General features: G+C 39.1%; 1 protein-coding gene across 1 annotated transcript in view; it reads left to right on the forward strand.

Annotated features, from left to right (window-relative positions):
* The window catches only part of LOC110441410, a 25,390-nt gene extending 11,267 nt beyond the window's left edge, over window positions 1-14,123 (forward strand). The window contains exon 4 of the mRNA XM_021484531.1: window positions 13,963-14,123. Within this exon, the coding sequence (XP_021340206.1) occupies window positions 13,963-14,123 (161 nt within the window). The remainder of the gene's footprint in view (window positions 1-13,962) is intronic.
* The last annotated feature ends 4,499 nt before the right edge of the window (window positions 14,124-18,622 follow it).

The following is an 18,622-nucleotide window of genomic DNA, read 5'->3' on the forward strand; positions in this document are numbered from 1 at the left end:
ATCGCATGCATATGTAGATTCAGAACATAAAACGAAATATTTTGACATTTTAATAGAACATTTCATATATGAAAATGGGTCTCATAAAGACATTTGTGTCTAGATGGTTCAGAATCGTTAAAACTAACTTTCCAGCTCTTATTTTGGTAAATATCTGAAAGTTAAACATGTATTTATTGTTTTGACTCCTGATGATCCTTTTTGATCCTTTAAATCTTGAGTTTTATTATATATTAAACATACCGTATGAATGATGTGTGCTCCCTTGTCATTAAGCTATCAGTCTATGAACCACAGGAGACAGATTTCAATGCAACAGCTTGAGTTCCTTGGTAAAGTCATCAATTATATTAACAATACCCACTACCTCAATTCAATAAATGCTTGTCAAGCTTATCACGAATGACGAAACTATCACACTGTTATGTAAAATGAGTTATTCAACCGTACATATTATTTAGTCGTCTGCTTTTTTCAAAGGTTCTTCTTTTTTTAAACAGAATAGAACTGACCAGCTTTTTCTACATATCTTATGCATATCCTTATATATATAAATGATCTTAAATGAGTTTTCATTTCATATGAGATTATATGAAACGAGTCTTAGGAGTTTTTATTTTTGCGAGCCTTGGCGAGCAAAAATTAAAACTTCGAGACGAGTTTCATAAAAGCTCATACGAAATGAAAACAAATTTAAGATACTTTTTATCATTTAACTCGGAAAACTTACATTTTGATAGGTTTTAAAACGGACAAGGCCATTTTGTGGCGCCATTCACAATTTATGACGTCATAGTTATGCATTTGACAAGATATAATAATGTTAACGACTTGGAAAACATTAATTTTGAAGATTGCTCATTAAATTTCTGATCCAATTTGACTGATCGAAATCTGCTTTGTATATTCTCTTGCTGCCTGCAGCTGATTGGTGTGTTTCGGGTTGAAATAAAGTTAGTTGTCTAGAGTTTAACGTCCTACTACAGCTAAGGTCATTCAAGGACGTAGGAGGAAATCAGCTTTGCATGTTGTATAGTATAGCTGTATCGTAACCTCCCGTTACAGTTCATACTTTTGTTATTTTATTTTCGAGTTGCCGCCTCAGCAGTTAAATATACATGTATATAGCATTATCTGCTGAATTAAGAAATTGTGAGTATAATATAGCCTTTCCATATTTACGGCAAAGTATTTAAGTTGATAACGTCTACTATTAGCCAAGAATCAACACATCTTAAGGATAACGAAAAAATCGAAATAGTCTTTCGATAACGTGCCTTCTGGCACAGTACCATCTTACAGGCACCAATTCCATATTTGGACATTGCAATTGCATTGTTGGCTCTCCCTGGCGTCCGCAGAGGGCCTTGGCTATACGGGGTATCGAAAGCGAACTTTTGTGGGATGTTTCCTGCAAATATATACACAGAGTTTGCAAAATATTTGTCTCTTTCACCAGTTTAAATTTACTGTGATATCAATGCTATCAAGCAGTTAATGCCATTCCACCTGTCAGACACACTCATCAAGGAGATACTGCCGATACTATTACCTACCTCATCTATGGGCGCTATCGAAATAGTCGGATGGTCAAGTAGAAACTGGAGATGATCTTAGTTATTTTAGTTTTGCATCATGGAAGAGAATCACTAGTTTAACTAGTCACAACGGTTTTATTGCTTAAATGACCACATTCAAGTTACAACTCCACTTTCATTTCCTGAAATACTGTAGAATTCCGCAGAGAATATAGAATGATCGTAAGCTAAAAAAATTACAATGTAGAAAAACGGTATGCTCCTTTCATAATGGTTCGACTTTTAAGCCAATTGTTCTTTATTCATTTGCCAATTAAGTTTCAAGAGGACATAGTTTATTACGTAAAAGGGCATTTTCATTTTGGTTTAAAGGACCCCGGACAACACCTGTCACATTCTAAAAGGTATATTACACTTCTAGTGTCCTAAATCAATCGACGGTGACTTCGGTGTTGACGGGCGAACATGGTATGATTTAACAACGAACATGTACTAGGATAGGGAATTGAATTAGGTACCATATAAAGTGAACTAAACATGTTTACCTCTGATTTCTCGATTTCCTTTTGCAGCTATTATAATACATGTACATCTACTATCATGTCAAAAACATATAAGTATATTTTTAGTATACACGTGTTAATGCTAATCCACACCTCTTTTATTAAAAACATGATTTAATTGATAACAATCAATGTACTTTTTGTTTTGATATGAAATATGATTCATTTGTTTTGCTGCTTTTATACCATTTCACTAACCATTGTCTGATATGCGCACCCATGATTTGCAAAAGTAGGTGTTGCTATATTTTAGAAATTCGCGTGAACCTTGAAGAGAAAACGTCGGGCTATTTCTAAACATGTTCTTCAGGTAGGTAAGTATGGATTATGAAAATTACAATTGGCTATGTGACGTGTCGATGACTAGTACGATATGTACACTGTCACATTCATCAAACAAATGACCATTGAAGCGTATGCACACAAAGGTGTAAAATGTGTACGAGTTGTCCATAAAATCGAAGTTTTGGACAGAGAGAGCATCTGGATTCGCCGCAGTGGGCCAGTTCGTAATCGAGACGAGGGGGCTCAAAGACTCTCGCACATCTATGACCAAGTGTTAACAAAGCGTAGCTGAATTGAGTCATTTCGGTACATATATAACGACTATTGTACATACTTTTCCAGCGTAGCCGAAATCGATATCGATTTTATGGACAACTCGTACACATTTTACACATTTGTGTACATACGCTTCACTGGTCAGTTGTCGTACTAGTCACAGAAACGTCACATTGAAAATTGTATTGGTTGTGTAAAAAAAAAGGTCGGGCTATTTGTGTGTGTGTGATAAATACATTTCCGAAGACACCCAGCATTATCCTGAAAAAGGGTGATAAATCTGTTGCTATAACCTTTAATGTTGCACGTTTACTAGAAAGAAAAAAAACCGCCAGTTTAAGAATCTTTGTGCGTGTCCAGGCCTGGAGTACAGTACCCTACTTCGATAGATTCTATTTATTTTGGTCGCTTTATGTTCTCAAGTGGAGGGCACAAAAATATCTCTAAATTATACAGGTTCGTTGTCTCTTACAACAAGCAGAGACTCACAGCAAGTATATTCTTATCTCGATCCCGAACTGACGCAATGAGGTGTATGTGTCAGGATTACTCCTGTGACGATTAGTGATGCTACTACGCCTCCTTTCCTGGACGTATTCGATTTGTTGACAGGTTTAGGACCAGTGATTAAGGCTACATAGATCATAGCTAGATTGAAAAAGAAAACAACTTATCCATCAATTAAAGGAGCACGATATTGGTTTACAAATGTATTTAAATTTATTGATTGATACCAAATTGTACTTAACGTTTGTTAAATATACAATTTTAGTAGATTTTTATATCTGAGTGTGGATTCATAAAGGGATAAAACGTCACGAGATTCGGCATGTTAACGTTCGTTTTTTTTATGAAAAGTAAAAGCATTCAGCGCTCTAATACATGTATGTTATTAAACCTGTCAAAATGCCCTTTAAAGCCTTCAGCAAAGCATGTAAATATAAATCTAGACAGTTGTAACAACCGTTGATCTTCAAATATAAAAGGTATTTGCTCAAAATCTAAGTAATAACATCAGGTAAAATATTAGTTGCGTGAATCCCACCGAATACAGCGCCTCCCGCCTATTCTAAACCGTTACCGCACAGACGTGCCGAAGAAATGTTTCTCCCAACAGAAATGTACGAGCCAGCGGCAGTGGGCATGCTGTACATGCTGTCACCATCACTTGTTCAGTGACCCAAGCAGACATTGTGTCATCAACAACAGTAATGATCACGTGTTTGCGACTAAAATAGCATTTATGTATATTGATTTATATGTTTTTTTCCCTCTCACTGTTACAATGTAAATGAAAACAACTTGTTGACTTTCCGTTTGGCTTTGATTCGAATGCGAGATATATGCTGTATAAACAGCACTTACATGTACAATATATCGCCATGTTTGAAATCATCACAAATACATATATAACCATGAAAAAGAAAAAAGATATGCTGTATAAACAACACTTAAAATGTATCGCCATGTTTAAAATCATCACGTATACATATATAACTATGAAATAGGAAACAGATATGTTGTATAAAAACACTTACAATGTATCGCCATGTTTAAAATCATCACCTATACATATATAACTATGAAAAAGGGAAAAGATATGATATATAAACAACACTTACAATGTATCGCCATGTATAAAATCATCACCTATGCATATATAACTATGAAAAAGGGAAAAGATATGATATATAAACAACACTTACAATGCATCGCCATGTTTAAAATCATCACCAATACATATATAACTATGAAAAAGAAAGAAGATATGATGTATAAACAACACTTACAATATATCGCCATGTTTAAAATCATCCCCTATACATATGGAACTATGAAAAAGGGAAAAGATATGATATATAAACAACACTTACAATGTATCGCCATGTTTAAAATCATCACCTATACATATGGAACTATGAAAAAGGGAAAAGATATGATATATAAACAACACTTAGAATATATCGCCATGTTTAAAATCATCACCAATACATATATAACTATGAAAAAGAAAGCAGATATGATGTATAAACAACACTTACAATGTATAGCCATGTTTAAAATCATCACCTATACATATGGAACTATGAAAAAGAAAAAAGATATGATGTATAAACAACACTTACAATATATCGCCATGTTTAAAATCATCACCTATGTATATGGAACTATGAAAAAGAAAAAAGATATGATGTATAAACAACACATACAATATATCGCCATGTTTAAAATCATCACCTATACATATGGAACTATGAAAAAGGGAAAATATATGATGTATAAACAACACTTACAATGTATCGCCATACGAAAATACTGATCATTTGCAGATATCAGGAATTTTTCCTCTGTTGTTCTCAATTAGGTCGTGCAATTATATAATTATTTAAGAGGTTTATGTGGAGGATGGTTGTGTGTGTTGAAAGGAGATGGGTGGTTGAATATTGATGGTTAAGATATATTTCACATCATGTAATATTTCCAAACTACTATTTATGTGCTTTCCTTTACAATAATTATACCTGTTTTACATAACTGCAAAAACTGTACTATGCATTAAGATATTTAAAAAGCAAATCATATTCTGATAAGGAAACTCGTGTACTTTGTCACTTTCCACTGACTGGCATGTAGAACTTATTTAGAACATTGAAAAAAAATGAAATTACGTTACATAACGTTTGATTTATGGGCAAATTAGTCTGTTAGACATCTAGTACGTGATTTGTCAAGTATGGTTAGCATTACAGGTTGTGTGTTCAATTATTATACTTTTAATTTGTAGATTTGACAGTACACGTATAATTTTGTAAGTTTTGTCTTCGGATGATCTTTTTGCATTATTGTACAAGGAGTTTCATTTAAGGATTTTACTACTTTTTAGAACATACTTTTATAAAAGATTTGTGACCACTCTTCATTTCATGAAAGCTAATCAGACTTGCAAACATTCTGAAGCATATGCAAATGTTGTTCTTGGTTAAACCATGTCTGTTACATAGGTTCTTGTCACATATTTCTTCTAATGTACGCAGATGATATGGTTTTGTTAGCTGAATCGGCAGAGGGATTGCAAAAAATGTTAGACACACTATTATAATACTCTAAGAAATGGAATCTTACTGTTCATATTGAAAAAATTAAAGATTTTTTTTTTTTAGAAATGGTGGTAAGTTGAAGGAGGAAGAAAAATGGTTTCATGATGGTAATGTTTTAGAAAATGTTGATAGTTTGGAATTCTAATGAAATTCAATGGTAAATTAGTATTACACAAGAGAAATAAGCAGAACAAGGTTGGAAAGCACTTTATGCTGTATCCAATGTTTGTAAAAGGAAATATTTCAATACTGAAACCCAACTTAGCGTTTTTGCTACTTTTGTGTGCAGTGTCCTAAACTATGGAGCTGAAGTTTGGGAATTTCACAAAGCTCCAGATATTGAGAAGGTGCATTTGAATTTTTGTAAACGAATTTTGGGGGTTAAAAAAAGCACACCTAATGTAATGATATATCAAGATTTCGGGAGGCTACCTTTACATATGGTTAGAAAATTTAGAATTTTTAAATGTTGGCTTAAACTTAGAATTTCGGACAATTTCATTTTAAAGGCTTGTTACGATGAGATGATTGAAAAGGGCAGCGACTGGACAAATAACATAAGAAATGAATTATATAGGTCAGGTATGGGATATTTATGGCTAACAGAGAGTAATGAAGGTCAAATTCTGAATATTATTAAATGTAGAATGCATGACATTTTTCAACAGGAGTGTCTAGATTTAATTAATTCATCTGCTATGTGTTTTCTTTATAAATGGATCTGTGGTATTTTTTGTCTTAAACAGTATTTAATTAAACCTATTGGATTACAAAATATAAAACAAATTGCTAAAATTCGGTTGTCATCGCATACGATGAATATTGAAACGGGTAGATGTCATGGTTTAGAGAGAAAAGATAGAATTTGTATATATTGTAACACTGGTGATATTGAAGACGAATATCATTATAGTATTAGATGTAGTCATTATACTGATTTAAGAAATCGCTTCATTAAAAAATATTATCATAAAAAAACTAGTATGGCATTTTTTTTAGATTTGATGACAAGAAATAATAAAGACTGTCTAATTTAGCCAAATATCTTAACCAATGTCAAAAAAGGAGATGCAATACTGTTTAGGATTGAAGGAATCACTCTCTACACTTTCTCTGTGATTTTATCGTGTATGCATGGTCGGAAGGTTGTATTCTCTATTCTCATATATCATATATATATGAATTTCATCCGCCTGAAGAAGCCCTAGAAGGCAGAAAGGCCTAGCGGACGATCTGAAAAAATTATGTTTTTATTCTATATTTTCCTTCGCAAGGACTTATTCATTTATTATCTACTATATATATATATATATATGTACTGTATAATTTGCACTGTATATATGCACTGTACTGATAAACCGTAAGGTTTAAGGTAATAAATGAACATGCATGCACAGCACGAAACTATCACAGTTCTTATGTAAATAAAGCAATTACCTTTTTTGTTACATTTTAATCAAGGTGGTTTTTATCATACCTTACCCGATTTTTGGCTTATGCCGCTGTGGGTCGTCCATCATCCGTCTGTCCGTCTGACGCTATATAATTTATCTATTTTAGATGACTTCTTTTAAAGAGGCACAGGAAACTTCAAGAATTGGATGCAGATCAAAGGCCATCAAGTGGGTTCACTGGGGTTACAATGTGCAAAAGCTTGCAGCGGGTTCCATTAGTATATTTGTGATTCTATCGATAACACTTGCGTTAGCATAATAAGGACGTGCTTATATCACGGTCCTGGCTACAGGTACCAAAACTGAATTTAAGCTGATATAGTATTGAAACAATGAACACATTGAATTTTAATGCGTATCAAAGTAAATACACATGCATTATGATCATTTATTATAACTATTTCAGTATGAAAAGAACATGTCATGTATTTGATTGATGCTAAATCAATAAGATTGTTTTTATTATTTTTTAATACTATTTTTAATAAAAATTAAACTGATCGATGCTAATTAATAGGATTATTTTCTATCATTTTCATGTTATTCTGGTCAATGACCAGGCCTCGCCGATAGCAACGGGACAATTGCAAAGCAACTTGTACAACTGAATGGGGATTCAAAGTATGTAAAGTTACCTTTTTATGGGACCTTATTCTAGATAAGGTGTCCTTGTTGACTCCTACGATACCCCTACTTCTTCAGTTAAGTCATCGTGCGCTTGATTAAGGAGGATATTAAGTGAAATATACAATGACAGGTGTTTGTCCGCGATCTTTTAGAGCGTAGAGTAAAATTCAATCTACCTTATTTCTGAATGGGTTTATTTAAATGCCGTAAGTTTGATACATTGTATATTTAGCGTTTAGCTACTTTTGATCAAGATCAATATTGTATACTACATTTCAATGCATTAGGAGACTGTTTGTTGTACATGTATATAGCTAGTTGATTTTTGATAATGTTAAGTGTTCACGGAAGTGAGATAATGCGACAGACTCACCTGATGTTGCTTAAGTGTGATAGTACATGTAGTTATGACAAAACGTTAAAATGATAACAGCGTGTCAAACTTCATTAACACACGAACGTTTACGACTGATTATTATAAAACTACGTAATATAAACTTTATGGTATTGTCTACATTATATTAGTTAAAACACGAAATAAGTTTTGACCCACATAGACACATCGAAACCACAATTGGGTTTGATTGTTCAATAACAGTCTTTGTAACAATGTTATACTTTTTAACACCTGTCTTTCGGAAACATGTTTCGTCATATCTATCAATTGAAGGTACCAAAGCGCCAACATTTCGGGCCGTATCGGGTGAAAAGTCGAGGGGAAATAAGTTCATTGAATGATAGGAGTTCCTGCACGACCTCTGTCGTCGATCATAATCCTGTCTAGATTTACGGTTTAGTGGGTTGTGATTTAGTTTCTATTCAATATTGTATATAAATCTTTTCTCTATAAAAAATATATATTAATTTCACCCATCGTGTGTGCAACTAAAAAATTGGCATTACTAAAAACTTATTTAATAGATGATGTTCTTCAACAAAATTTTAATCAAATATTTATCAAACGTACATATTCCTGCCTTAAATAAAATCTCTTTGAAGAAAATAAAGGACTGAATAATATGTACGGTTAATTTCCTATATTTAAAATATAAGTGTGATAGTTTCGTGATGAGCTTGACAAGCATTTATCGAACAGATGTAGCGGTAACACAATTTACATATATATGTAGGTGAAATAGTATAAAATAGATGCCCCGGACATACGTTTTCAAAAGTTGAGGTCAAAGGTCAAAGCATAATTATGTAACAGTGAGGTCATGAATGACATTCTTCTTGTACTCTACACTCCGCCATCCCAAAATGTCCTTGTACGCCAAATCTGGTTACTTCAGGTGAAATAGTATAGAAGAAATGTCCCGGACAAACTTTTTTGAAGGAAGGAAGGACGGATAGCAAACCTATAGTCCCCCCACCCGCGGGAACCGGTGGGTGACTTACAATTAAAAAACGAAAACTCATACCACAAATCGTGAGTAATGGTACAGGATAGGAGTACCAAACTCCAATCAAACATATATACACCATTGAACAGGGTTTGAATAGACACTTCTTCGGGAGATACAAAACTCATTAAAGTGTTAGTTAGTCAAACCTTAACGTTAAGAATGTATGGTTATCACAACAAATGATTCACCCATTGTCAGATAATGCGACCGGGTGGAATGCCGTGCTTCGGCAGGTTGTTTTAGTGACGAAGCACCCTCAAGTCGGCATCAGATCCACGCTATCACAAATAGGCAGATATGCCAACATTCATTTTACCGCCACCAACACTTACACAAAACTGCACGCATACATCAGACGGCACGTCCTTAAATATGCTGTTAATAACACGTTAAATAAAATTAAACTAAACCAGTTTTCAATAAGAAAGTTCTTGATATAAGAAAATAAGATAATGCAATGTGACGATGGTAAGAATTTGGACAGCGGTTTGCTTGAACAACTAGTAGAGCCGACGACAAATCATTGTATATCGAGTTTATGTTCCGAAATCTATCTCAGGAAATAGGACCGGATCACTTATCTTTTACTACGATGCTTAGAGTCAACGTTACTTACCCGAGGCTGACATATTACTCATCAATACAAACATGTTTAATAAAGTGATACTGCTACTTGTACGTTAATGTATTAATAACTGGAGTCAGAGGATCCCCTCCCGTATACAACGTTATTGAACTAGTTCAGATTTATTTTTTTGGCTGGTAAATAAGTAACAGAAGTGTACCATTCCCACACATTTGATGGGGAGGCGTCAGTTGTTGCAAGCAACTGTAGACGGGATGTATTTTAACTAAAATAGTATATATCATTTTACGCACGATATTTTTGAAAGCCGTCAAGCAATAAAAATGTTAAATGTTTCAAATTATTTGGCAGTTGTTTCGTTTTATTAAACACTTAATCATCAACCGTAACTTAACAGGGAATTAAGTTAGTTAAGTGTGTTATCATGTCTATATTGTATGGTTCATCGCTTAAAGTGCATGAACAATCGCTTCCATAAATATTAAGTGTAACATAACATCAAGGGCACGTAGGGCGTAAATTTAGGATCTTATCTTTTCTCTTCTTTCTAAACAACTTTCTTCTTCCTAATGTCTCCGTTGACAACGCCCCTGTGAGGAAGGCTTTGGGTTCTGCCCCCGGCCGAGACATACCAGAGTCTGTAAAAGTGGTAGTTTCTACTCCTTCTTAACGCTCAACAATTTGGGAGTGGGACGATTGGTTCGCCCGTTGTCAGTATAATGTGACCGAATGGGGTGTCCTGCTGGGTGTCTTCGGCAGTATGTTTCAGTGAGGTAGCACTATAAAGTCGGCATCTGTTCCGCGCTATACACTACACGCATGCATCTTGCACACAAGGGAGGCCGTCCTTACATGACTATAGATGTTGATAGGACGTTAAACAATACTAAACCAAACTAACCAATCACCATAAACTTACATTACATACAACGTTTTATGTCGAATCGTTTGAAATACAGTTTTCCGTCATAAATTGAAAAGCAATAAATCAAATTTGATTTCAAGTTCCTTACAAAAAGCAGAGATTCCTGTCCAATCTCATTAGTTAATTGACTCTTTAACGGATATCAATCACATTCAATCACCACGTTTTCAATTGATTAATATTACGAAGTGGCAGTAGGTTATGAAAAAACGTGACCCACACCACTGCGTATATATATATATAACACAAAGCCGACGACCATGCAAAACCTCATACATGTAGATATTAGCGCTTGATAAATTACTCCATTCGACAGTGTCATCGTAATTCATTTGAAGCGAAATGTTATGAGAAAAGCTCTGGCGGTGAATGTCATTTAAAAAGGTTATTTATTTAAGGAAACGTTCATTTACATTTTTATTTGTCATTAATTTTCGCCGATCTCGATGATGAAACTGCATTATATCTAAAAGCTTTATTAGATAGCGCTATAATGGAATAATTCTAGGTGTGTGGGTGTGTTTATTGGCGGGAGGAACTTATTACTAAATATAATGAAATTATCTGATAAAGGATCCCCCCCCCCCCCGGAAGTCTTGTACATGTTTTTCACGTGAGCTCCTGCACAATGATTCGATCTCGTGCTTTTCAGTGTATGTGTACTAACGCCTTAACAATAACCAATAGATGGTTTCATTATATTTCTGCGGACACATGTATAGTGATTAGTCTTAGTTATGTTACTGCCTCCGCTTTAAATAGAATCAATCTCTATTTACACGAAGACTAACCATGCATCCTTTTTAGCTCACCGAGCCCGACGGACCAATGTGAGCTTATGCCATACCGTGGCGTCCGTCGTCCGTGCGTCAACAATTTCTTCAAACGACTTCTTCTTCTTAACCACTGATTGGAATTTAACTAAATTTTACTGGAAGCATACCTTGGTGGTGGGGATTCAAAATAGTACAAATGGTGGGGCTGAGAGGCGGGGCCAAACGTGGGCAGTTTGGCTATATTGCTATTAACGACTTCTTCTGTAGAACTAAGCAATGGATATCAATCATATTTGGTCGGAAGCATTCATGGGAGGCGGGGATTCAAAATTGTACAAATGGTGGGGCTGAGAAGCGGGGACAAAAAGGATTATTTGGCCATATTGCTTTAAGCGACTTCCTCTCTGGAACTACGAGATGGATATCAACCATATTTGTCTGGAAGCATCCCTAGGTGGCAGGGATTCAAAATTGTACAAATGGTGAGGTGACCCCCAGGGCTGAGGGACGGGGCCAAAAGTGGGCAATTCGGCTGTATTGCTATAAACGAGTTCTTATGTATACCTTTGCACTGGATATACATCTTAATGGTAAGAAGCATTCATGGGAGGCGGGGATTCAAAATTGTACAGATGGTGGGGTTGACCTCCCGGGCTAAGGGGTGGGCCCAAAAAAGTGTATTACTTGGAAATGGTGGAGATCCCCACCGTATAACCATATATACAATTGCTAAGTATAAAGAGAAAGAATGCACATTTGCTTCCAGGATGGTTCTGGGGTCTGGCCCCACCCTTGGAGACATAGTCCCTGGGTCATAACTTTGAAATGGTTGAGATCCCCATCCCAAAACTGTATATACAAATACTGGGCATAAAGAGACGAATGCTGTCATGATATTAGAATTGACCTCAGGGTCTGCCCCACCCTTGCAGACTTAACCCTGGGTCATAACTTTGAAACGGTTGAGATCCCCACCCAAAAACTATATATACAAATGCTGGGCATAAAGAGACGAATGCAGTCATGATATTATAATTGATCCTGGGGTCTTGCCACAACCCTAGGGACATAGGTTCTGAGTCACAGCTTGGAAACAGTTGAGATCACCACACCATAACCATACATAAAATAGCTGGGCATGAAAAACCTAATTAAGATATGCTACAAGGTTGGCCTTGGGTCTGGCCTATTCCCTTGAATCTCATGATTGCTAAGATATCCAGGTGAGCGATACAGGCTCTCTGGGTCTCATGTTTATTTACGTGCTTGTTGAACTGAGATTTTATTGATGTAATGCTTAATGTGTGGTTAATTGTCTATGACACTGCCAAAAACCTGCAACTATGCGTTAGATTGAACAATAGTGATAAGTGACCAGTCTCGCTTACGTATGTTACTGCGTACGCTTTAACAAGAATCGTTTTTAATAAAGCAACATGTCTGTGTATGTATGAAGACAAACCATGCACCCCTTTTTATTTACGTGCTTGTTGAACAGAAGTTTTACTTATATAATGCTTAACAAGTAGATTATTATTAAGGGCATATATGCGTCGGATTTTAGTTTTCTGTAGAGACTTCAAACTTGCGCAGCTTTCAGTTGACATTAAGCATTTTGAAATATTACACATAAAAATACTACAGCATTGCATAAAGATGTATGGCCTTAAAGTGTAAGCAGTGCACCTTAACTGGCATAACATTTCAAACCAGGTTTCGTAAGCGAGACAATAAAAAGGTTATTGACATTTGTACGGAGTTACTGAACAATAAAAAAACAAATTCAACATGGACGAAACTAAAACAAGATGTTGACTAGTCTTCATACGTACACAGACATGTAACTGTACCAAAAATGATTCTTACTGAGCGTACGCAGTAACATACGTAAGCCGACTTCCATGTATGTAACGGAACAATCCATTGGCTATTGTTAAGGCGTCTATACAAGCTGATAAAAATTTGAGGTTTCTCTTGTGAAACCAATTTCTATTATAAATACTTACAACAGTCATTATAATGCATATTCCAACCTTACTTGGCTCTTTACATACGTAAATAAAGAATCCCCCCCCCCCCGGCATGGGGAACCCCTGGGAAACCCACCAATCAGACGGCAGTATTCACGCACGTGATAAGACACGAAGCCATGCTTCCCACTTCATAATCCCAAAGCCCAAAAAAGTGAGAGCAAAGGAGACAAGGGGAGGCTGGGAGGGAACTCACCTAATGACTGTGGTAAGTATTTTTAATAGAAATTGGTTTCACAAGAGAAACCTCAATTCTATTTCAAAATACGTTACCACAGTCATTATAATGCGAATTCTACTTACCGCAGTGGTGTCTCCGTGGAGCGATGAAGGGTTCCAACAATAGGACCCATACCCCCGGAGGAAAAATTCAAAATACCTTTTCTTTTGTGACACAGAGCCTGATTACGACCAGCGTTCCGGGTCACGCGGAGAAGACATAATTAGGCTTATGCAAAAGAAGAGGGAGGACAGACAACGGACTGGGCAGCCACAAGAGGGCCCAAAGAATACAACCCGTCAGACTGTGCCGACAAAGATCGGAGATAGAACTCCGTAAGCGTAGAATGACCCCTCCAAACAGCATCTGTCATGACCTCAGCGTAAGAAGAACTATTACATAAGGCCCACAAAGTAGCTAAAGCGCGAACCTCATGAGCCCTAACCCCTGACACCCGCAAGGACTGGAGAGACCAGAACAGCCGAGACGAGTGTCCTCCCCCCCCCCTCTGTTCTGTCCCCATCCAGAGTTGAAGCCAAAGAAGGGATAACCACAAGCCCTGGGGTGAAACCGGGAACCTGGTTCTTAGCTAAAAATGGGTTCAGTGGTCACTGAGACCGAAGAATGGCCAGCCGAAAAACGAAGGCAGAAGGAGATCTGCTGAAAGCATGAATCTCGCTTCTGCGGCGACCGGAAGCAAAGGCTATCAAGAACACAGTCTTGAAAGTAAGAAACTTCCGATCCGTCGACTGGAGGGGCTCGAATGGCGCTCTTAACAAGGAATCTAGCACAAGTGCTAAATTCCACCTAGGGACTAATTGCCGTGAACGAGGCTTCTCAATGTAGAAGCCCCTAAGGAGAGCAGACAATGAAGCGTCCGAGCCCACAGACTTGCTACCATAGAAAGCCAGCACACTAGCAATGGCTGAACGATAGCCTGCAATAGTTCCTGGAGACAGACCTTTGTCCTGGAACAGAGACAAAAGAAATTCGGCTACAACGGGAACAGAGGCAGAGACTGGATCAATCGACCGTCCGACACACCAATCACCGAAGGCGGACCATCGAGATTGGTAGACGGCGGAAGACGAAGGTCTAAGTGATCCTGCTATGCGAGTTGCAACTTCTCGAGAAAAGCCCGTCTGAGTGAGCCTTCCCGAGATAGCAGCCAACCGTGAAGGTGGAGCCGTTCTGGTCCCGAGTAGAACTGCCGGGACCTCGGTTGAGACAGCAGATCCCACAGGGGTGCGCGGGAAGTCCACCGACAGCCGAAGCAACAGAGGAAACCAAGGTTGTCCAGGCCAGAGCGGTGCAGCCAGCAATACAGTACAAGGGTGTAGAAGAATCTTCTCCAACACCCTGCCCACCAGATTGAAGGGAGGAAACGCATACGCGTACATTCCCGACCAGTCCTGGGATAGAGCATCCACCGCCATGGCCATAGGGTCTGGAACCGGAGACACAAACATAGGGAGTCGAAAGTTCAGGGTCGTGGCGAACAGATCCACATGGGGTCTGTCCCAAACCAGGCAAAGAGACCGGAACACCGAACGCTTGAGGGTCCATTCGGTGAGAACCGGGCTCCGAGACCGAGACAGAGTGTCGGCCAGAACATTCAGACGACCTGGAAGGTGCCTCACCGTGAGATCGAGACTGATCTCCTGACACAGCAACAGGACCTGGGTGGATAAAGCACACAGAGCCGGGGAACGGGTTCCTCCTGACGCTGCAGATAAGCCACCACAGTGGAGTTGTCTGTCGCCAGACAAATGGCCTTGCCCTGCAGGGAGGGTCGAAGACCCCGAAGGGCCAACAGAACAGCACGCATTTCCAGAACATTGATGTGTTCTGAAAGCTGTTCCCCTGACCACACCCCCGCCGACGTCTGACCGGAAAGGTATGCACCCCAACCGGTCATGGACGCGTCGGTGTAAAGGGTCATAGCAGGAGATGCCCGAACCAGAGGAACTCCTGCCAAGACATTGCTCTTGAGAGTCCACCAACGAGCTGATTCCTTCACCGACTCCGGCAGAGGAATGTACACATCCCACTGTCGAGACGCCGGAGACCAAACTGACAGAAGGAACAGCTGGAGCGGACGGATGTGAAGCCGACCCAAGGGAACCACATCCGCCAATGAATTCAGGTAACCGAGGAACCGAAGGAACCATCGGACCTGAATTCGCTCCACACCGACCAGAACGGAGACCAACAGAGAGGCCTTCTCGAACTTGGACACTGGTGGAAGGACAAACCCCAGATCGGTTCTGAACCGATAACCGAGGAAAACAAAATCTTGAGAGGGGAGAACCTCCGACTTCTCCCTGGAAGGGATGAACCCTAGGCGGCACAGAACGCCCAGAACCGACCTCGTGCTCCGGGACAGGATAACTGGATCCACTTGGAGCAACAGGGAGTCGTCGAAGTAGATGTGTGCATCTACCCCGAGACTGTGGAGGTGCCCCACTACTACCTGCAACAACTTGGTGAAAACCAAGGGGGCCGTAGTGAGGCCGAAGGGCATAGCGCGAAACTGGTAAACCTTCTGCTCGAAAGTGAACCTGAGGAACTTCCTGGCCGACCTCCTGACCGGGATGTGAAAGTAAGCATCCTTCAGATCGATGGACGTAGCCCACATCCCTGGACGCACTGACGCAATGATGCGCCGTGGCGTTTCCATCTGGAAGTGCGGGGAATCGACATACGTGTTGAACGTACTGAGGTCGATAATAGGCCTCCAGGCACCGGACTTCTTCTTCACGAGGAAGACCCGGGAGTAAAACCCTGGAGACCACTGGTCCCGTGAAAGTTCTTCGATCGCGCCCTTCGCGATCATGGCTTGAACCTCTGACCTGAGAGCCTCCACCTTTCCCGGATCGGAAGGAGAAGGGAAAAAGATAGGCTCTCGCGCCAGAGGTGGATCCCGAAGAAGCGGGATGCAGAGACCCTTGGACACAACCCCTAGGGCCCAACTGTCTGAAGTGATTTCTTTCCACTGAGGAACGAAATGGGACAGCCGACCGCCTACTGGCAAGTCCGGAAGGGGCCAATCTAGCCCTTCCCAAACCACCTCGGCGGAGCCTCCCGCGCCCAAGGACGTGGGAGCGGCCACAGACAGTGGACAAGGAGTTTGCAAGGGCAAGGAAGAGTCAGGAACCCTTCCTACCTCTGGAAACTTTGCCTTTGCCTCGACCCCTATGGGAACCCCTACCGCGGAAGGAAGATTTCCGACGTTCTGCCGGAGCGGAAGTCGGAGGGGCAGACTGCTGCTGAAAAGCAGTCGTCTTTGCCCTCTTCCTCCTACGCCTGGAGGAGCCAGAAGCCTGCCTCTTCCTGCTAGCGCCCTTGCCTGCGGAATTGTGGCGTGCATCCTCAGATGCAAACGGGTCCAACCTCATCTCAGATTGCACTGAGGGAAGGACCCCGCCAAACAAATCCTCGCCAGTCAAGGGAGCCTCCAAAAGGGTAGCCCGATAGGAATCGCCGACTGGCAGTCCAGAAAGGACCGACAACCGGCGGGCAACAACAAGGTGTGACATGGCAGCCGACAGTAAGGCCATCGCATCAAGATGTGCCTTGCAAATTGCCTGGCTGAGGCGCTCCATCAGTCCAACCTTGCTGGGGAGCTGCTCCACCGACTTGCAGCTCGCAGCCAGCAACGCAGAAGTAAACCAGTCTGCGTAGGACAGAACATGGAGAGCCAGCCTAAGGAGACGCTCCAACTTAGAGTGCTCCCTAGGCCCCATCACAACCTTGTCAAGTGAAGTGGGAAGCATGGCTTCGTGTCTTATCACGTGCGTGAATACTGCCGTCTGATTGGTGGGTTTCCCAGGGGTTCCCCATGGGGGTAAAAATTCTTTATTTACGTATGTAAAGAGCCAAGTAAGGTTGGAATATGCATCATAATGACTGTGGTAACGTATTTTGAAATAGAAAGGTCGATCGTTGTGCAGGAGTTAACGAAAAAGCATGTACCAGAATGTAATATAATATATCATATATCAACATGAAATTCATTAAGAATATAGAATATGAAGAATGAAAAGCAAGGCTTTAATATGGAGGGGAAAAATCCAAACATATTTTGTTATAATATTAAATGTTAATGTAACTAAGGTTTTTAATTTCTGAAAGAAATTTCACCTTGCACAGCTTTCGATAAACCTTCAGCTCTTAATGAGATATGTCTTATTATATGGAATGTTGTTAATTTGATATATTATACATCAAAATGCAACAGTATTACATACAGATTTATGGCCTAAAAGTGTAAGCGGTGCAATATAACTTACATAACATTTCAAACCAGGTTTCGTAAGCGAGGCAATTAAAATCGAATTCACATTTTATATTACTGTGTCAAAGAATAGCACGGGTCAATTTAATAAAACAAAATGTTTCGGATTTTGTCCATGTATGTTAAAAGTGTTCTTTGTATAAGGAAAATTATGTGCACACTAATAATACCGATACCAATTTATATAAAATAGTTTAAACATTTTTTCTTAAAAACTCAAGAGCTCGCAAATAATCAAACCTATTTCCTGTAACTGAACGGGATTGATTGTTTTTTCTCTCTCGCATCTTTAAGTTCGAAAGACTATTCCATTTCGCTGTTGTTTACAAGTTCATGTATACCGTCCGGGGCCTCGAATATGGCCTCTTCGACACTAATGCTACTTTTTAATGTTTTAGCGTAAACAATGTAGCCCACTTTTACAAAGAAGAAACCGTATTCCATAGTGTGGATTATATTTATCTACAAAATTAGGAATCTAACAACATGAAAACTAAACATAAAACGACAAAACAGAATATCAAACATTGTACGAGTTTTT

Source organism: Mizuhopecten yessoensis, unplaced genomic scaffold (assembly GCF_002113885.1).
Source record: "Mizuhopecten yessoensis strain PY_sf001 unplaced genomic scaffold, ASM211388v2 scaffold715941, whole genome shotgun sequence".
Taxonomy (NCBI): Eukaryota; Metazoa; Mollusca; class Bivalvia; order Pectinida; family Pectinidae; genus Mizuhopecten; species Mizuhopecten yessoensis.